We start from the raw sequence: 21,192 nt of genomic DNA on the forward strand, positions 1-21,192 counted from the left end.
TTTTTGCTTTCTTTGTTCATTTTTAATGTTTACATTTTTGATTATTTAGTTTCATTATGTTTAAAGATTGTTTGCTATACTCAATGTTCTTTGTGGGTGGTCCTCAAAGATGAAGAGCTACCTGCCCATCACCATCCAGGAGTAGACTGGGAAAACCTGCATTCCCCTACAGTTCATTGTGACTGCACTTGTGCTGTGATGAGTTTAGTTTCATTTGTGACTATTCTTGTGCTGTCGTCATTAACTGGAGTTTTGATTTTTTTACCTTTCTCAAATTTTGTGTGTTGGAATTTTGTTTGTTTTGAATTCCCTTTGTTGTTTCTGCAACTCCTCTTGTGCACTTTGAAGTTTATTTGGAGTGTAATTTGTGTTTTTCCAAAACAAGCCTTTGTATTTATAAATATTCTTCATTGCCCTTTTTGGTGACTAGCCAGAGTTTGATGGTTTCCCCACTAGTGGGTATTTTGATTTGTATTATTTGGGACTTATGTGCTTGAAGACTCTCTAGTTCATAATAAGAGGATGAGGCAGAACAGAAAGGACAACGAGAGGATGAAAGTGACCACTGTGGGGGACTCAGGGTCACAATGCTGTCTTTAAGAATTTAACAATTAAAGAGAAATCTGCAACTGTGTCCACGTCACGTCCATCTGTCTGCTCATATGTGACACTGACGTCTGTCCTGATTAAACACAATGTTTATATGGTGGGTGTGGAACATAAAGAGCCATAAAGTCAGAAGAAATAAAATTCAACACACAACACACACACTTGTTGTTCACTTACATTAGTTTCTCTAATTTGCAGTTTTCACTCCTCAGCCCCTCACACAGCTGATCCACTCCTGAATCCTCCATGTTGTTGTTTCCGCTCAGGTCCAGTTCAGTCAGTCGGGAGTGTGAAGAAGAAAGAACTGAGCAGAGAGCTGAGCAACATCTGGAGGTGAGATAACATGACCTGAGGCTGTGGAGATAAAGGATGAGAAGTGAGGACATGTGGACAGACAGACAGACAGACTACCATTAGTGGTCTCAATAAGTGACATGATGACTAAAAGCAGAGCTGGATGCTCAGGTGTGTCACTGAACAGCAGGCTACTGTTATCATTTGAACTGAAATACAATATGAACTTCACACCAATGCAGCCTTTCAAGGCGCTATATACCTGAAGCACCTTCTGTCTGTCAGGTTACCATGAGTGATGAAAGGATGTCAGCCGTCACACTGGACAGGAGTGTCACACAGCAGGACTGACCTTGTCCTCCACTTGAGTGTTCAGATGCTCTTCTCTGAGTTGGTGACAGCCGAGTGACAAACTCAGATTTCTGTCCCTCATTCAGGACTCAGGGTGAGGACACAACTGAAATGATTGACAGGAGGCCATTTACAAATGCCAGCCTCTCCAGATGTTCAGTGACAGCAGCTGTAAATCAGTCAGCCTTTATTTTATAGAGGCTTGTCACAAACTAACAACACAAACAAGAGAACAAATAAAGACAACGAGCACAGAGATAAATAAGTGACAAGGGAGAGGTGACAGGAGAGGAGATGGGGCATGGGAGGACATGACAGTCCAGTCCAGGAAAGACACACAGAGGGTGACACTCCACTCTGTCCAGTCATCTTTTCTAAGGCCTATCAGATACCTGAGCTCAATGGACAAACTCCACTCAGCCGGATGGTGACACGGGTTCAAAGTGACAGGCTTGTTGTGTCATAGCGAGGGTCTCTCTCAGTGTCACTGCACACACCAGCTGTCACAGACATGGTGGACTGAAGAGCTTTGGTGGTCAGTAGAGAGTTTGGACCCTGGACAGGCCTCTGCTCTTCATGGCCAATTAAGCACCAAATTTAAAAAACTGAATAATAAATAAGACAGAGGATAAAATAATAAGGCATAGAAAAATCAAAATCAAAAATCTGTTTGAGTGTCACTGTGATAAAGTGGACAAATGGACTCTGTTAATAAATTAGAATCTGAGTGCAAATATTGATGAAAACATTCTAGATAAAAATACAAAGATACAAAGCCATCCCCTTTATTTTATATAGCGCTTTTCAATCGAAAGTCACATGTCCAGCTCTCTCCTTGTATTTTTACTGTGATTCACTCAGGATCACACAACATGTGACAGCCAGAACCTGAACCAGCGTCACTGGGATGTCAAGTGCAGCACCTCAGCCACTGGGCCACAGAACTGGGAATCAGGATTGGCCAGAATGACAGAGGAGGCGGGACATGAGCTGTCAGTCAGCCTGAGGAGGTGAGAAGAGAAGGCGGCCATCTCAGTGAATTTGATTTATCAGGCCTTTGATCAAATGGGACGCTTTGGTGTCTTTAGATGACCTAAAAATGTCGACTGACTGAAGTGTTTGATTATTGTGTTGTTAAACATTTGGTCAAAGTGTGAAGGCTAAGGAGGGCTGAAGTGACACACAGACACTCAAACGTGTGAGATGAACAGGACGGTGGCACAGTGGTTAGACACACATCAGGGACCAGGGTGCAAATCTGAACACACGACTGAGCTCTCGCTCTTGGTTCAGATTACTTTTTCATTTTTATGCTGATAAAACACAGTGGTGTTGGTTGACTTCACACTTTTAAGTCAAGTACTCAAAGACGTGGTGACAATAAACTTATAAATTAAAATGTGTACAAATGAGAGTGACATACAACTGACAAGGGCCACAAATCAAATGTCATTGAACAAACTCTGAAGTGCCGCAAATCTACAAACACTGAGCTGAGTTTGTGTGCTCAGACTAACAACTGAAATCTTCTTAATGGCCGATGAGAAGATGATCCAAAGACGAAGTCAGCTGACAAGTCAGCAACACATTTCAGGCCTTCGTCAGGCCGCAGACCACAGGACTCGGGAGTGTCAGACTTTTCCCTTTTCCAAAGCTCCAAGGCTGAGGGGGGCTGCTCAGTGGTCTTGTACCCCATGTATTTTCCCACTCTGTTATTGTTAAGATTTCCATTTATTTTTTATCATGTTAATATTAGCAAAGGAATCCTGTTTTTCTATTTACACAGAACGTTTTTGGGTTATTTCTGTTATTATTTCTTGTGAATTTTTCACACTTTGAGGTAATTTAAGCTATTTTATGTTTTTCTGTGATACCATCTTCAGTTCTCATGTGTCATTATTTTGTGTATCTTTTCAAAGAAGATGCTACAAATTAACAATTGGGGTCACACTAAGCATTTTGTGAAAGATGAAGCAGTACAAAGTTCAACCCATTGGACTTCTGCCTTTTTCGAGTTTTTGGATGTGACATAAAGAATAAGCACACGTGTGTTTAAAAGTCAGTCTTTACAGTATAACTGGTGCTTCTGTGTTTCCACTGTGAGTTTGGATTTCACTTTCAGTTTTGACACTCGGCATTTTTGATCTTTCCAGTTCTGATCTCTTCTCCTGGCTCTCAATTCACATCTTTCTCCCAATCCCTTTATTTTTTGCCATTTTTATTGAAGGCCAGATTTAAACTCGGATCATTTTAAATGAGTGAATCAGTGAGAGAAGATGGGTGTAGAAAGATATAAATATTTAAAGACCCCAATGGCACAAGTCACAACTACTTTGTGATAAACACTAACTGATCTTTTTACTTCAAGTGCTCACATAAATCAAGCTGCTGGTGGTCAGCCAGTAGCTGAGGTTAGTCATGTAAAGGACCAGCCAGTCCTCACGCGATTTGTTTTACTGGAGACCCTATTGTACTTTTACATGAGTCATTTCTTTCTGAGCCTACTTTTACTTTATTCCAGTTTTCATGTTATACACTTTTCTTTTATAAATTTTTGTCTATCTATTAATTCTTCCACTTCACTAGTTTTTATCACTTTTTCCAGCCTGGCTTATTTAGAAGCTCCAAGGTTAGCCCTTGGTTATACCCCCATGTTTCTTTCACCATGTTATGACTCTACAAAATGTGGAAATAAAACCTGAAATGCCTGAAACCCTGTAGCATCAATTTACTGATTTATTTAATGATCACATTTTATTATTTTTTAGACAATACCATCAATTTCAAATAACAAACACACCATCACAGATGGTGACCACATGTAAGAGTTAGATTAGAGGACAAAAACAAGGAAAGAGGCAGAAGATCAGACAAAATGAGGAACAGCCATGAGCTGGAAGCAGAGAAGTGGCCATCTGACCAGAGCTCTGTTAAGGGTGTAGAGCTGAGTGCTGGATGGATAATCAGAGTCTTTCTAATGAGTAGAAGGTCTCATCTAAAATAGATAAAGAATTGTAAGGTCATACATGGGCAAAGTGTGAGTGTGCAGCATAAAGTGGTGGCGTTGGACTGGGAGATCAAAATCAACAGGAGAATAAAAGCAGAATAAGCAGCACCAAAGATACAGTGGAGGAGATTAAAAGAGCAATGGCTGAAGAACAGGTTTAGGGGAACGTGTGAAATGAAGTGCAGTCATCTAAATGTGTGAAGGAATGATATGAGAAGAATAGCAAAGACGTATTAAGAGCAGATGAAGAGGTGTCTGGTAGGATGACAGAAAGGACACCACCTGTGAACAAGGAGACATGGTGGTAAAACAGAGAGGTGCAGGATGTGTAAAAGGCTAAGACATGGTGCCAATCAGTGAGGGAGGAAGATAGAGAAATGTATAGGCAGACAAACAAGGAGTCAAAGAAGGCAGTGGTGAGAGCCACGGGGCAAGCTTTGGGTAATGTGTAAGAAAACATGGAGACAAAAGAGGAAGATAGACCCTGATTTGTAGAATATGAAAGCTATGAACAAGTCAGGGAAGGATTTTAGTCTGATAAAGCAGATGAAAGATAGGCAAAGTCTGGTCTTCAGTGAGCATGAAAGGATCAAGAATAGCTGAAAGAGGTACTTTGAAAAGCTGGTGAATGAAGAAAATCCAAGGGTAGGATTTGTAGAAGGGTTACTACCAAGAATAACAAATGGGAGAAATAAGGAGACACTAAATGAATAAAAATGGAACGACAACTGGATTGGATGAAATATCAGCAGAACTGTGGAAGAGATTAGCAGAAGAGGAAGTAGACGTGTTGTGGAATCTAGTGCAGAAGATCTATGAACAGGGAGAATACCAGACAGATGGAGGAACAGAGTGATTCAACACATTTATAAGGAGAAGGGTGACATTCAGGATTGTGGAAGCTGTAGGGGATAAAGCTAATGTCATACAAAATGAAAAGTTGTGAAAGGGTTATAGAGAAGGCTTAGAGAAAAGACCACCATAGGTGAATAGCAGTTTCGTTTAATGCCATGGAGTAGAACTAACTGATGCAGTTGTTGCATTGAAACAGCTGATAGAGAAACATTAAGAAGAACTGAAAGGCTTGCATATTGTGTTTAATGTTTTGGAGAAAACTTATGTTAGAGTGTCACGTCAAGAAGTCTGGAGGTGTGTGAGATAGAAAGGAGAACCAGAGAAGTGAGTGAGGATAGTCCAGGATATGTCTGAGGGAGTGAGGACTCGGGTTAAAAGTAGTGTTGGGGTAACAGATAAGATCCTAGTTAGAAAGGGTGTGCACCAGGGTCTTCTTGAAGTTCTAACCTCTTTGATCTGGTGATGGAAAGGTGAGTTTTTAAGACAGTGGTAAGACCAGGCAATGAAGTATGGAGCTAAGATATAGGCAGTAAAGGGAGCACAGGAGAACAAATTAGATGTGGCAGAAATGAGATGGATGTGTGGAGTTACAAAAATGACAGAATAAAAAATGAGACAATCAGAGGTTCAATTAAAGTAGGAGAGAGATCTAAGGAAGATCAAGAAAGTTTATGGAAGCGGTATGGACATATGAGGAGGAGAGACAATGAATATTTGGGCAAAAAATTGATGGGAATGTGAGTACAGGGGAAGAGAAAGTGAATGAGGCCAAAGAACATCTGAAAAAAGGGTCTGACTGGGCAGTAGGTGAAGGACTGAGAAGGTTTATCAAGCACATCAACCACAAATAAAAGTGGGAAAAGGTTAAAAAGTCGAAGAAGACCCAAGGTTTTAAAGAAAAACCTTTTTTAAGGATTAATTTTAAAGTTATGCAATATGGAGATATGCACACAACGCTCCAGGTGAGGCCTCACTTGTGTGTTATTTATCTTGACAGGGAATGTATGTATATTTATGGCAACTCTCTCGAACGAATATGCAACATTTTGGAGAAGCTGTGAAATGACAACACCTTTGAAAAAGTAGGGAAATAAAGCCAAACCAGCCGAATGATGACTTGTATGCATTATTGTAATATTATTATTATAAATGATGAGAATGATTCTGTGATATAAATTATAAAAATTCATATTACCAGGCTGTTATCATAAAGTTTGTTAACATGACAAACATATTAAACCTCAAAGTGATGACTCTGATGCAGTGATAACAAAAACGAGAACTAGAACAAAAACATTGTTTTCATTTTACCAGAACGAGAACTGAAATTAAGGCAAACAGAGAAACTGAAACTAAATAAAAATAAAATTAGGGATATGTGAACAAACTAAAACAAGAACGAAAACTAAGTAAAGCGAAAAAACCAGCAATTGTATTTTCATTCAATCCGGTTCAGTCTCTCACATGTAGTTGTTTTGTAGGTCGTTCTAAGTGTTCTGTTACATTGTGCCATTTACTATTTGGTGATCTCGTAACTTGGGCTTACTGTATTCACGTGGCGCAACATCCGTAAGGACCACTGTTTGTTTGTTGAGCACATTCGCTCGTTGGGTTGAAGCAGTAAGAATGTTTGGTTGACGATGGTGAGTTTTGCACATATGTTTGTGGGTAGAAAGCAAGATAGTAATGTGTTATAATACTTTAATTACAGCACAGTTGATAATAAAACAAATGTATCATGAGAGAAAAAGAAAAGAGTCTCGGAGTTTCAGTGCAGGGCCAGCTGGCTCAGGACTTAGTGGAAGTCCAGTACTTCTCCGGCATCAGGACTGCACTTCATACAGGGACATGCAGTCTTGCCTGTCAGCATATAAAGTAAAAACTAATAATGATAACATAAAATAAATTTGTCCACTGGTCTATGCTATAAATTTGTTTTCTGTATGATTACAATACTTTTGATAATGTTTATAGTCAAAATTGTGGAATTGGCTCATTTCCTGTTCAAACACAGGGGAACAACGCAAGGTGAGGCAGTGATGATACTCACCTCCCCTTGGACTGTGCTCTCCCTCACACACTGGGTTGATGCATATAATTGGCGCATGCCTGTTGCTGTCTCTCTGTATGTCGCTAATATAAGGCTTGCAGACATGTTTATTATACACCCTGACTTTCCAGTCTGGCTAAAATCTTTAATGAATGTGTCTGACATATTTAGTCTTGCTGATCAAACATAAAACCGCAGTGAAAAGGCACGAGGTGAGGCAGACAGTACCGTGCCACCCTGAAGAGGCGCATGTGAGCCCAACAGGTGCTCATTCCTGCTGTTCTTCTACGTAGAGGTGCCAATAAGTCGGCGATATCAGAAAGTCAAGTGCAGTGCAGAGGTCTGTTTATTTTTATTTTTTCTTCCAACTGACTGCCAAAATGGAAGATTAAGCTTTTAAAACTAAAGGAAAATAAGGAGGACTTTTACAAGAAAGTGAAAGAGATTTTGTGGAGAAGGGTAGGCGCATGTAACGCTTCTTTCTTAGCCAAATATGAGCCTTACCTATGTGTGTGTAAAGAATGCTGATGAGATATGAAACATAATCAGTAGTCAATGTGCAGGCTGCCAATTGAATACTGAATAAGCTAATCTTTGGGGTTCATATATTTGTAAATTTGACTCTGAAGTAGTAAGTACCTAACCACCCATAAACATCACCGCCGTCACTGCTTCAATACTGGCAGAAGAAATCGTCAACATACAGTCTTCTGGAGCCAGTGGCTGAGGACCTCGTCTGTGAACCTGCATTACAGGCATTCGTCAAGCAAATATTTTCACTGTGTGGCCATCTGTGCAGTGGAAGTCGTTGCAACATGAACAAATCTCTTGAAATGCGTGCTCGTTTAAAGCTTAACAGCAATGTGATGCACAGATTGGTTTCTTGGGTTGAAACATTTGATCTTGTTGGCTACACTCATTAGGCCACTTTATCTGTTTGATCATTGACAGTCGTGTTTAACACTTGAATTACCAGAGCCAACGAAAAACGAAAAATCTGGCCCACCTTCAATCCTTTCATATCTCTCTGTCAGATCTTTTGTCTTCTAAATGTGTCGATAATCCCAAGCAGCAAGCAGCCTGCTATACCATCCCCCACCACCTCAGAACGGGCAAGAAGTTCTCCCAGTTCCTGCCTTCATTGATTATCTGGGAGTGAGCTATCCAAAATTTTAAAGGGAAATAATTTCATGTGTGTTCTGTGTCTACAACAATCTATGTAAACACGTTGTTTACACAGAAATGTTTTTCATGTTTTAATAATGAATAACAAAATGTAGACATGAACTGTATGTGTGAAGGCTGATGGCCAAATATCAAATAAACACTTTCACAAAAGGTACAAGTGCAATATGATAGCTTCCATGGTGCAGCGGTAAGAACTGCCGACTTATAATCCAGAGGTCGCGAGTTTGAAACCAGCTCCCGGGAAATTACCATTTAGAGTAGTGAGCTGCTCTTATTGTTATTACACAATAAAAACATACATTTCATTTGCGTCTGTAACAGCCGGTGTACATTTATAATACCTGTAAAAGTTAGCCTTTTTTTCACTTTTATTCTCTCAGTCACGACCACGATACAACACTCACCCCTGCCCCAGATCTTACATGGTTACTTTTATCTGAAACTCGGAATAACTGTAGATGTGAGTGGTGTTTTGAAACATTGGAACTGGAAATTCTTTGATCTGGAGGAATAAAAGCTGACACACAAACACTGGTGAATCTGCCTTCTTCGTATCTAACCCTCACTTGAATTCTTTTTTATCCAGTTTTATTGAGTGTTCCTGCTTACGCTGAATTAGTACACACCTTATGGTCCATGATGTTAAAGCCTCACTGACAAGCAAACAGAGACATAGGTATATACAGTATGATATTTGGAATAACTCATTTTATGACCTGTCATAGTACATTTCGGAAAACATTGCAGCACGAGTGAAACATTATCCATATTATTCATATTAATTTGTATGCCTTCTTGTGCTTGTAATCAGTGACCATGTTTTTTGTTTTTCTTCAATCTGGCCCATGCAGTCTCCACCTTTGATGCATGGTGGTGTTTCTTTTGTACTCCAGGGCATGTAGAGGAAAGAATAGTACAGTGAGGTCAGTTCTGCGCTATATGCAATCATCAGATTCAAATGTTAACAGTTCCACACACACAAGGACCGTCCTTCCTACATTTACGACATGTGTACCTGTTGCAATGCACACTTCTCTCTATGCTGTGGTTCCTATTACAATGAAGAGGCCTTGGGAGCGGTGGTCTTGGAAAAGAAGCTTGTCGATGTTGCATCTTCTTTTGCTTTATACATCGCCTTTTCTTGTAAGAAGCGGCGATGAAGCTCCTTTGCAAGGTGAGCCATGAACACTCTTCTCAGTGGCCCCGTGCATGACATGTACAGTACATGTGTGTTGATCGCCACCAGGTCAAGTGTGTTACAGCACAAGCAACCGGTCACCCGCATGTTCCTGCTCGCACTGAATAAGCTCACGCCTTCTGGTGCACAATGTCTAGTTTAAAGTAGTCAGAATTAACATTGTTATTACAAACTTGGCAAAAGTTTGAGGTAGAATTTGATTGTTTCTAGCTTGTGTGAATGTTGCTAATAAAAGGGGAGCTAGCTGAGTTAAGAATTTCTTATAAAATTCAACAGGGTAACCATCAGGGCCTGCTGCTTTCTCAGTTATAACTGACTTTATAGCATCTAGTAATTCTGATAGTACCAAAGGTTTTTCCAGTTCCTCTGCACTAAGAGTATCTATTTTTGGTATCTGTAATGTATCCAGAAATGCATTAGATTGTGTGTTGTTTTCTTTAAACTCAGTAGAATATAAGGATTTATAGTAGTCTCTAAGTGTGTGCATTACATTTTTATGGTCAATGATTTTGTCTCCGTTTATGTTGGTGATTGCTGGGATTGCATTTCGAACTTCTTGTTTGTGGATTTGTTGAGCTAGGAGCTTATTAGCTTTCTCTCCATGTTCATAGTAATGATGTCTTGATTTCAAAAGAGTTGTTCAGTTTCTTTAGTTGTCAAGAGGTTGAGCTCTGATTGCAGAGCCTGCCTTTTCCTTTGAAGTGCCTCACTTGGAAACCTGGCATGTTCTTGATCTATTCTAGTAATTTTTCTAGTTAGCTCTGATTCCTTTTTGGTTTCTAATTTATTTCTGTGGGAAAGGTATAAAATAATCTGTCCTCTTAAGAAGGCCTTCAGGGTTTCCCAGAGTATTCCTGCAGAGACCTCTGAGGATGTATTTGTCTCAAAAATGATTTTTTATATATAAATTCTGTAAAGTTCTCATCTGCTAATAAAAGTGGTATAAGACACCATCTGTGAGATGAGTATGTGGGGTATACTGATTTTAGCTCCAAGATCAGAGGGCATGGTCGGAAATAACAATAGCATTGTACTTGCATGATTTAATCGTAGGCAAGAAATGGTTATCTACAAAAAAATAATCAATTCTTGAGTAAGCAATGATGCACTGGTAAGTAAAAGGAATATGTTCTTGAGTTTGGGTTTAGAAACATCCAGTGGTCTGATAAGTTGTGATCAGTTACAAACTGTGTAATTGTCTTTGCAGTGTTAGATGTCATCATCCCTGTGACAGGAGATCTATCTAAGTCTGGATTTAAAACACAATTAAAGTCCCCAGCCATTCTAATTTTACGAGTGTTTACATTAGGAATGGATGTAAATACATTTTGCATGAATTCCCTATCATCAACATTGGGTGCATAAACATTTATCATAATCACTTTACAGTTAAATAAATTATCCATGACAATCACATATTTCCTTCAGGATCAGATACAATATCTGATACTACAAATGAGACTGTTCTATGTTTAAGAATTCCCAAACCTCTAGTTTTCTTTGTAAAGCTGGAATGGAACATTTGACCAGTCCAGTCTCTGTGCAGCTGAAAGTGATTCTTGCTTATACATATGTGTGATGCCATGATGAGGCTGACAAACATCACGTCTCTATCGCCTCAGTCTACCCAGACTTCATTTATTTTGAGGCAAACTAGCTGATGTAGACCTCAGTTTTCATTCGGCCTGTACTGTTTGTTGTATCAGCACTCACATGTGTCAGGTAAAGTGGCTACCCACTCAGACGCTTGCATCTTACACCTTTCCCAAACCTACAGCACAAAGAGAAGTGCTATAATGCTGCAAGTGATCTCAGTTGCAGAGCACCCAAATGCTGTTGAACGCAGGTAGCGGGGTCTCAACATGTCAGGAGGAAGGCTGCTCTACCAGCTAATGGACATCTCCTGCATGGAAATTGCATGTGCATGAGGCTGATTAGCATTGAGGTGTTTTTAGGAGTGCACAGTTACAAGGTGGTTGTGGTTTTAAAGGGTTACACAGAGATGTGTGTACAGCAGGTTTTATAAATCTGATTTTATTTTTCCTTTTTTTTTTTTTAAGTTTTATAAATGAGGCCCCAGGTGATTTGTTAGATTTCAGCCTCTTTAATCTAATTAGTACATCTACCTCTTTGACTGCGCCTATTCCTTTATTTTAAGTGATTTTCCATTACTTAACATGTATGGCATTTGCTATTTCACTGTCTGTATATTCTAATTCCACTTTGATATTTCTGATGAACATTGGGATCAACTTGTCCTGAATTATATGAAAAACAATTTTAGAAATGCTCCACTGGTCCTCAAAAGTCTCCATATTTAAAATTGTATTTAGACTTTGTTGCATTAGCTCAATATTTGCTGTAATAAAATTACGTAGCAGTTCAATCACCCACAATACTATTGTGCTGTAGTCATTAAGGCTTTGGATTTTACCCTCCGAGTTGGTGGGTTCATATCCCACTTATGACTGTATGACCATGAACACACCACTGTGAAATAAAAGAAATGTAACCCATTCTGTCTATTGTGCCCATTTCTGTTATTTGCCACATTTCTCTTCTTTCTATTCTATCCTACTTATGTGCAGCTACATATAAACCTAACTCACTCATTTTATTCTCCTAATATTAAGTGAAGCATATTTTTATGTATTACTTACTTTACTCTGGCTTTTTAACAGTGGACTTGAATATTTATATTTACACTACTGGGTCTCTCTTTATGTGAAGGTCTAAACTGGGCCTGTCCTAAACTCCCTGTCCCTCAACTAAACTACTCACACACCTCCTCAGTGCCCCTCCAGTACAAATGTAGAGTCCTTAACTCCATAAACCAAAGTCCTTTTGTACATAACCAAGGTTTGAGCCATGTGTTAAACCTGCACAGGCTGACTTTCAAAGAAGACCACCTTCTCAGTTCTGCCATTCAGCTTGGCACCTAATTCTTTAAATTTGGATTGTAGAACTGATAACCTGACCTTACTTGAGTCATTATTTTCAAGCATGGACAATGACAACTGAATACACTACTACTCTGGCTAGGAGTCTATCTACTCTTCCAGGGAGGTCTCCTACCTGTGTATGAGACTCTGGAGCACACTTGTGTCTCAATCCCCTTAATGACTGAGTCCCCCACTATTACTACTTCTCTCTTTCTGTGGACTGATTTTGAGATGACCCACTTGGTCTCGTCATTCCCACATATCACCTCAGAGTAATCAGAATCTCTGGCCACCTCAGGGCCTCATGTATAAGCGGTGCGACGCACAGAAATGTTGCGTAAGAACTTTTCCACGTTCAAATCGCGATGTATAAAACCTACACTTGGCGTAAAGCCACGCACTTTTCCACGGTACCTCATACTTTGTCGACGCAAGTTCTCCACGTCGTTTTGCAGACTGGCGGCACCCAGCGTCAAAGCAGTGCTACTGTTCTTGTGTGATTACTCATTATTTTCATGACGCAGCTTTATAAATACACAGAAACTAACCGCATATTGTTTATTAGTGTAATGCATCTGATTGTAATTAACTCGTAACAATATAATGGTCCAGGGAACAGCCATAGTATTCCAAATACCATAACTGCTTTAGCGTTGTTACTCTCACTTCTTCTTCTTCTTCTTCTTCGTCTTCTTTCAGCTCCTCCTGTTAGGAGTTGCCACAGCGGATCATCTTTTTCCATATTACTCTCACTGCACCACTCGGTGTATTTATATCACTGTATCTGAGTGTGAATCACAGCAGCAGCTGATCGGAAAGAGAATTATCGGTATACAGCTTCAAGGACACGCTGTCTCAGCCACTGCAAAACGTTTTAAAGCCTTTCCTGTACAGACCTCGCGGTTCAGAAACAGTTTAATCCCAAGAACTTTAAATGCAGTCAATCAATTTGCTCCTTGTAGAACTGTTTGTACTTATAAATACAATCACCCCACTGTAAACTTGTACTACAGTTATAATATCGCACAACCTGAGCCACTTTATAAAGCGTATTTACATATGATGACGATATCATTTTTAAGGTGAAATGCAGCAAAATATGTTTATTAAATTATACACATAAAACTTTAACTTCATTTAAATAATCTATATTCTTCACTGGGAGTGTCGTGAAGGATAGAATAATTAAACATGCTCTACGAAGATATTTCAATGTTCTTTAAACGTTTTGAAGAGCTAAGCTTACAGATGGCTTAACGTCTATTACAGAGCTGATTGTGTGGCGATCGGTTACTTGGGGAAAGAAAAGCAAGGACTGCAGTGACGGCTACGCCAATATATATTGAATATAAAACAGAAGAGAAAATAACAACACAGCTAAAAGCAGCGACAAATTTCAACAAAAGATAAATGCTTGTGTCATGAGCATGAGGCTGCTATGCAGTGTCCGCAATGGACATGGCCATCCACCGTGCATAAGCTACCTTACTGACATTGGCGACAAGGAGCCACCGATTCTTCCTCTGCCCAGTGCCACCACAAGCCTAGAGCCCCTGAGTACTGCTGCAATAAATTATTTCATCGAAGTGAAACACATGTTTAATAACGTGCTTTAACTCCTATCATCATAAAATGACATCACGTATACATCTCAGTATTTTAGTTATTCAGAGAGCTGTAATATCACGAATGTAATGGATTCTGTGTCCAGTTGGAGGAAGAGAGCCAGTTTAAGAAGCAAGTAGTGATTCACACACATAGAGCACATACGAGTAGAAGATCAAATACAAAACAAAGCATTTAACGTGCTACTTTAATTACGATGTGATTTGAGAAACTGGTTAATTAAACGATTTTAAGATGAAGTTTATAATGTTCTACTAAATGACAAAATAAACTACGTGATTAAAGTGGAAATGTCGAGATTGAAGTTGACATTTCGTGCTTTTTCCCCACCGTGTGCCTTTTTTCTCTGTACCCTAATAAGCTTTCATATGACACTCAGACAGTGGGCTACAACTCGCTTTTCACGGCGACTTTGATATGTGACTTCTTTTTTATTTCCGGCACTGTGCGATTTTGTGGATGTGAGCTTTCATGTTTCTCCAACATGCTATGTCACTCAATCAACTTCCTTTTGTTGATTATACCACGGTTTATTTGAACAAATTGTATGTTTTTCCTTTACCTCCACTTGGTATTCGCTGAAATTCTTATATTTTCCCCGTGCTTTTCCCATTGTCTTTTCACAGAAGGCTGAGCTTAAGGGCGATTTATATTGATTTGCATATTCAAATAGGCGTAATTCTGGGAGGATTTGGGGCGTTACATAATGCGCGTGCACGAGCATTAGTTTTCACGCTGATCGGGATTTATGTAGCGGAAGAACGTGGAAGTTGGAGTACGCACAGATTCCTGCATCTGGATTTTTCTGTGCGTAAACACATTTCGGCTTTTGTGCTTACGCCATGTTATAGTGCGAGTTCTACGCACGGCGTTATACATGAGGCCCCAGGAATGTAAAGAAATCAGTTGGACAATAAAACTCTGAGGTTGATGCCCCTAGACAGTACATAACCCACCTGTTTTACCTCTCTGATATGAAGTCTCCTCCCACCTCACTTTGGAGGTCCCTACTGTCTCCCATAAAGGACAACTGGGAAAAATTTGCCAATTTCTAACTACAATGCAGCTCAGTGGTTTCCTCCTTGAGTTCTGCTAGCATCTCCTGCAAATAGAGACCTCCTGGGAGCAGACTTCATCAAAGCCAGTTTTCAAGAAGTTCAGTAGCATAAAGAACTAGCATTGTGTTGATGTGATGATTAAAACATGTTTGGGTGGCAGTTAAGTCCTTTTAACAAAGTAAACGGGTCCTCTCTAAGCCCCTGTATTTGCTGTTGAGGATGCTCTCTCTATTTCATGCCTTCTTTCTGCTGCTACTTCCATGCTGTAAGCAAGGTTATTATAGTTAACAAAAACTAAAATCAAAACTGAAACTGTTATTAGAAAAAACTTTTCATAAACTGAAATAAAATAATTAACAAAACCAAAACGAAAAACTTAAAGTAAACTAACCTATTAAAGTACAAGCTAAATTAAATAAAATAATAAATTTACTAAAAATATTTTTAGTTTTCATTTTTAAATGAAAATTCTTTCCATTAGACTTTAAACCTTGTAACTTTAAAAAAAAAAGGTTTTATTGAATTTATTAAAATCAAACAACATTCCATGCAAGCAAGTCAAATTTTACAAAACTGGGTTCAAGTCAAGCCCAGGAGAAAGAGCCAGGCCAACACAGTGAAACTTTAATAGCAGAAAAAATAAGTAATTAAATAAATAGAATAAAAAGGGAAGAGAATCCGCTACCTCAATTTAAATACTTATTCTGAATTGATAGCAATTTGATCCTGCCAGGTTTGAAAAAAGTTTTGCACAGATCCACTAAGTGAGTATTTAATTTTTTTTTCCAATTTTAATGATATAAAACATCAGTTACCCACTGACTGAAAAGAGGCGGCTTAGGATTCTGCCAGTTGAGCAAAATAAGTCTAAGTGCCAATAGTGTAGTAAAGGCCATGACAGTTTGTTTGCCCTTCTCCACTTTAAGCTCATGTAGAAGTACCCCAAACACAGCTGTTAATGGATTAGGAGGGATTGTGACTCCAAGGCTGTCTGATATGTATTTAAAGATTTTGGTCCAGAATGATGTTAATTTAGTGCAGACCCTGGAACTTGATTGCAATGTTTGCAGAGATCCTTTTCCCACTGTACTCTGGGATCTTTGAAAGGGAGGGACTTTAAAATGTTTTTATATGTTACTGGAAATGCTGTCTGAGTCCTCAAGACTAATCAATATTTTTTCTGGAGTAGAAGTAGGTGGGAGGTGAGGAAAGTTGGGCAGATTTTGTTTAACAAAGTTTCTAATTTGAAGGAAGTGAAAGAAATGTGTTACTGGAAGGTTAAATTTGGAGTGTAATTGTTCATAGTATGTTGTCTATGTACAGGTCTCCAAGTGGTTTAATCCCAAATGTTTTCCAGACATTAAAACGTTCTGCCCTTTGGGTGCGTGGATCTTTTGAATTCTAAATGAAAGAGGTTATGATTGAATCTAACTTCTCAAAAATGATTTGTTGGTGTATATTGGAATGCTTTGAAATAAAGGGAGAAACTTAGGAAGGATATTCATTTTAACAGTGTTAATTCTTCCAGCTAAAGTGAGATGAAGGGTTGACCATCTATGCAAGTCTTACTTAAGGTTTTCCAAGCAGACAGCAAAATTTTGTTGATTAAGAGCTTTATGTTTACTTGTGATGTTTACCCCTAGGTATTTAAACTGATCTGTGATTATAAAAGGGAAGGTGTCCAATCTAATATTGTGTGCTGGAGAATTGGCTGGAAAGAGCAAACCTTTAGTCAAATTAATTCTGAGACCAGAAATATTTTGAAATTCTGTTTGTATTGTTAGGACTGCATTCACAGTATTTTGTGGATCTGATATATACAGTACCATATCATCTGCATATAGAGAAATTTTCTGTTCAAGTCCTCCTCTGATAACCCCCATTATCTTATAAGCATTTCAACAGTGAAATGCCAGTGACGGTATGGCAATTGCAAAAAGCAGTGGTGATGGGGGCATCTTTGTCTAGTACCACGTTCTAGTTTAAAGTAGTCTGAATTAATGTTGTTAATACAAACTGAAGCTTCTGGATTGGTATACAGTGGTATAACCTATGCACAAATGTTCGGGCCAAACCCAAATATCTCTAATGTAGTAAAAGGTAGTTCCATTCAGTCATATCAAATTATTTTTCTGCATCCAACAATAATAATAAAGTATCTCTTAGTTGTTAGACTTTGTGGGTGAATATATTACATTAAACAAACGACAAAGATTGAAAGCTAAGTGTCTACCTTTAATAAATCCATTTGGTCTTGTGATATTATCGACGGAAGAACTTTCTCAATCCTACTGGCAAGGACTTTGGAGAGTATCTTAATTTAACATTGTAATAAGTCCTTACTTTGCTTAGGAAACATGCTTGGTGAAAAGTTTGAGGTAGAACTTTATTGTCTCTAGGTTCTGTAAATGTTGCTAATAAAAATTGAGCTAATTTAATTGAGAATTTTTTATAAAAATCAGCAGGGTAGCCACCAGGGCCTGCTGCTTTACCACTCTGAAGTGAGTTCATAACATCTAGTAATTAATTTAATATTTAATTTAATTTAATATTGTTTTTATCACTCTTTAATTTAATATTGTTTTTATCAGTATGCTACTGCTGGAGTATGTGAATTTCCCTTGGGATTAATAAAGTATCTATCTATCTATCTATCTATCTAGTAATTCTGATGGTGCCAGAGTTTTGTCAATTCTTCTGCACTGAGAGTATCTAGCTGTGGTATCTATAATGCATCCAAAAACACTTTAGGTCATATCTTGTCTTCTTTAATCTGAATAGAATATAAGGACTTATAGTAGTCTACTCTAAATGTGTGCATTATATTTTTAAGATCAATGATTTTGTCTCTGTCTGTGTTGGTAATTGCCTGGACTGCATTTCGAGCTTCCTGCTTGTGGATTTGTTGAGTTAAGAATTTATTAGCTTTCTCTCTGTGTTCATAGTAATGATGTTGTGATTTAAAATGAGTTGTTTTGTTTCTTTTGTTGTCAAGAGGTTGAGTTCTGATTGCAAAGCCTGTTTAATTAATTTGTATCGTAATCATGACTGAATGAAAGTGAAAAAAAAACGCTAACTTTTACAAGTAGTATAAATGTACATTGGCTGTTAGAGATGCAAATCAAATGTATGTTTTTATTGTATAATATTAACAATTAGAGCAGCTCACTACTCAAAACTGTAAATATACGAGGCAGTCAGTATCAAACTGGTGGCCTGTTAATTACAAGTCAGAAGTTCTTACCACTGAACCTTGGAAGCTGTCATATTATCCTTGTACTTTTTGTGAAAGTTTTAATTTGATATTTGGACTTCAGCCTAATAGGAGAAAAGAGTCTGCCAAATGGTGAAAAATTAAACCTACTAATATGTTTTTGTATTTATTCTATATTTATTAAGTTATAATTTTTTATTTTATATTCACAGCTCAAAATACCTGATATTATGAAAATAATCCAGTAGCAGAATTACTTTTTAAAATACCTGTCCCCTTTTTCAAGTTTTCTCTCTCTCTTTTAAAATATTCTTTTTGTTCTTAACATCAGCCATATAAGACACATTGCATACCGGGAATTTTCCTGCCTTGCATCCAAACCTGCTGGAGTAGGCTCCAGTTTTCCAGCGATTCTGCTCTGGATAAACAGGCTTATATCATGTACATATTGTTCCTAATTTCAGATGCTCTCTCTATCGTTTTGTGCCTGACCATACACCTATTACCTACTCTTAATCTGCACAATAATGGTTTACTGTTCTTATGCATGGGCTATTTGAGTGTCACTACCTTCACACTACATGCTTGTTTTTCTTTGTTTCTCTCAGTGGAGCCACGTGGGGTGTGCAAACTGATTCAAGCCTAAGAGTCCTGTTCTTCCTAAGCCCCATGATTTTCATGATCACTCCTGTCAGAACACAGTAGAATCTGTTTTCTAATTATTGACATCTTTTCAGGCCTGCAAGGTGGCAGAATTCTGTCTGTAAATTGTATGTGTCTGTGATGAAATCAGAAATCAATATGACTGGTAGAAAATAACAAAGCCCAGTATAGGAGATTTTTCAGTGCAATATTGAAGGCTTTCATAATAAGCACATTGTCTTGGAGCAGGGTATGTTGTGTGCTGTAAAAACCCTCAAACTTTAAAATTCACCTAAATTTCATTACAAGTTGTCCCTTTCTGGTCAATTAAAGGAAAAGATGAAAAGTGTTAACAGTCAGTGCACTTTTGTTCAGCACAAATAAATATGTTTTAAATTATAAGATTGCATAAACTTGCTTATATTCAGTATCTGGTTTTGATCCTGCTTATTTTTATCAGACAAACACAAAACCAATTAGTAAACCATCTAGTGTAGTTAGCTTCCACTAACATTAAACTCATATTATATCCAAACTCATCAAGTGTAAAGTTCTTTCTGATTGTGACACAAAACTAAACTCCATAATAGCTCTTTAACCGTACCATAATTATTAAAACTAAAACTGAAACTAATAGATATAAAAATAAAATAGAAATGTCTTTTTGAAATAAAATCTAAATTAAAACTAAAAATACACAATGAAAGAGAAGTAAAACTAAATTGAATTTACAAATAAGGTCAGAAAAATATTGAAATAAAAACTAATATAAAAGGCAAAACTATAATGACCTTGACTGTAAGGTGCCTGCTGAATGTGTTTTTATCTTTATCTATGTTATAACTACTTAAGCACACTACTTTTTACGTGCATTTTGTTCTCTAAGTGCCACTATAAGCAGATTCAAGACCAGTTAATGACGTGATGTCCAACTGCTGAGCTGCACTACACCTTCTGACATCTCCATTACTTTAACCTCCATGGCTACTTGACCTGCCACACCACCACGTCATTTGCTGAGATACACACACAGCACTCACTCACAATGTGCCTTTACTACTAGGCAGCTGATAAAAGAGCAAATACCTCTTCTAAACTTTTGTAGAGAAGAATAAAAACATTAAATGTGCTGTCTGGCTCCATAATGACTTCCAAAAACAAAACACAAGGAGAAGTGCTGTGTATTGGTCAAGTTTCATACAGAAGCAACACACATAACACATCTCTCATCACAATCCATAGACAAGACTGATGTCTGGTTGCAGTACACGCTCTGCACATTAGCCAAGGATCACCAGCTTGAGCCAGGTATTTAGTGAGCCTGGTCAGTGGATGAGATGCTAAGTTAAAGTAATGTCTCACCTGGCATGGGGCTAATGGACTGTCTTGAACAGTCTCCTGTCTCAATCTCCTGATACAAAGGAGCACCTAAATAATACACCAGTCAAAGATTTAACAATTTAATTTACTTATTTTACAGTCTGGTTAGCCATTCAAGGTTGGTTTTGCCTTTTGCCTCATGATCTTAGGGCAGGTTTCACATTTTAATATCTTTAACTAGGATTAATCAGGTTCAGATAATGGGTAGGTAGAAGAAGAAAATTTTAAATGTGTTTAGTTACATCACTTCTGCTAGATCATCTTAGGATTGGATTAAGTAACACACTGTGGTGTTTAATGACAGTAGAATTAAACTCTTGAAGATTTGTTACTCACCTGACACATCGGTAGAGGTGGAGAGTTAGTGCCAACATTTTCATGATGTCTTCGTTGATATTTTTTGTGACAGCTCAAGCTTCTCCAGATGTTCACAGATGTAGTTGGCTGATTTTGACAAAAGAGAAATCACTTGAAATTAATTTCCCAAAGTACACTAATGAGAGGTTAAATTGGATAAACTACTACATTGTTGCCTGTTTATTTTTATAAAACACATTTCAAACAACAATTTAAGTTCCCTAATTTGACATTTACATTTACATTTCTGCAGATTTTTTTATACTGGCCACACAATTGTACCATCCTTAGCACTTCTGTCTCAGAGAAACAGAGTCCTATTCTTTTCTGTAATTCTGGCCCATATTTTCAATTTGTGTTTTCTACCTCTCATACCAAACAGTGCTGATCGGTGAAATTGTCAAAGCGTTTTCACAGTGAA

The 21,192-nt window shown here is 38.0% G+C and overlaps 1 protein-coding gene across 1 annotated transcript in view; it reads right to left on the reverse strand.

The window, feature by feature from the left end:
• LOC120519840 (NACHT, LRR and PYD domains-containing protein 3-like) overlaps positions 1 to 20,858 on the reverse strand; it is a 35,641-nt gene extending 14,783 nt beyond the window's left edge. The window contains exons 1-2 of the mRNA XM_039742623.1: positions 20,751 to 20,858; positions 787 to 963 (exon numbers count right to left, since the gene is read on the reverse strand). Coding sequence (XP_039598557.1) covers positions 787 to 963; positions 20,751 to 20,794 — 221 coding nt within the window. The 5' untranslated portion in view covers positions 20,795 to 20,858. The remainder of the gene's footprint in view (positions 1 to 786; positions 964 to 20,750) is intronic.
• Between the last annotated feature and the right edge of the window lie 334 nt (positions 20,859 to 21,192).

Source organism: Polypterus senegalus, unplaced genomic scaffold, assembly GCF_016835505.1.
Source record: "Polypterus senegalus isolate Bchr_013 unplaced genomic scaffold, ASM1683550v1 scaffold_4804, whole genome shotgun sequence".
NCBI lineage: Eukaryota > Metazoa > Chordata > Cladistia > Polypteriformes > Polypteridae > Polypterus > Polypterus senegalus.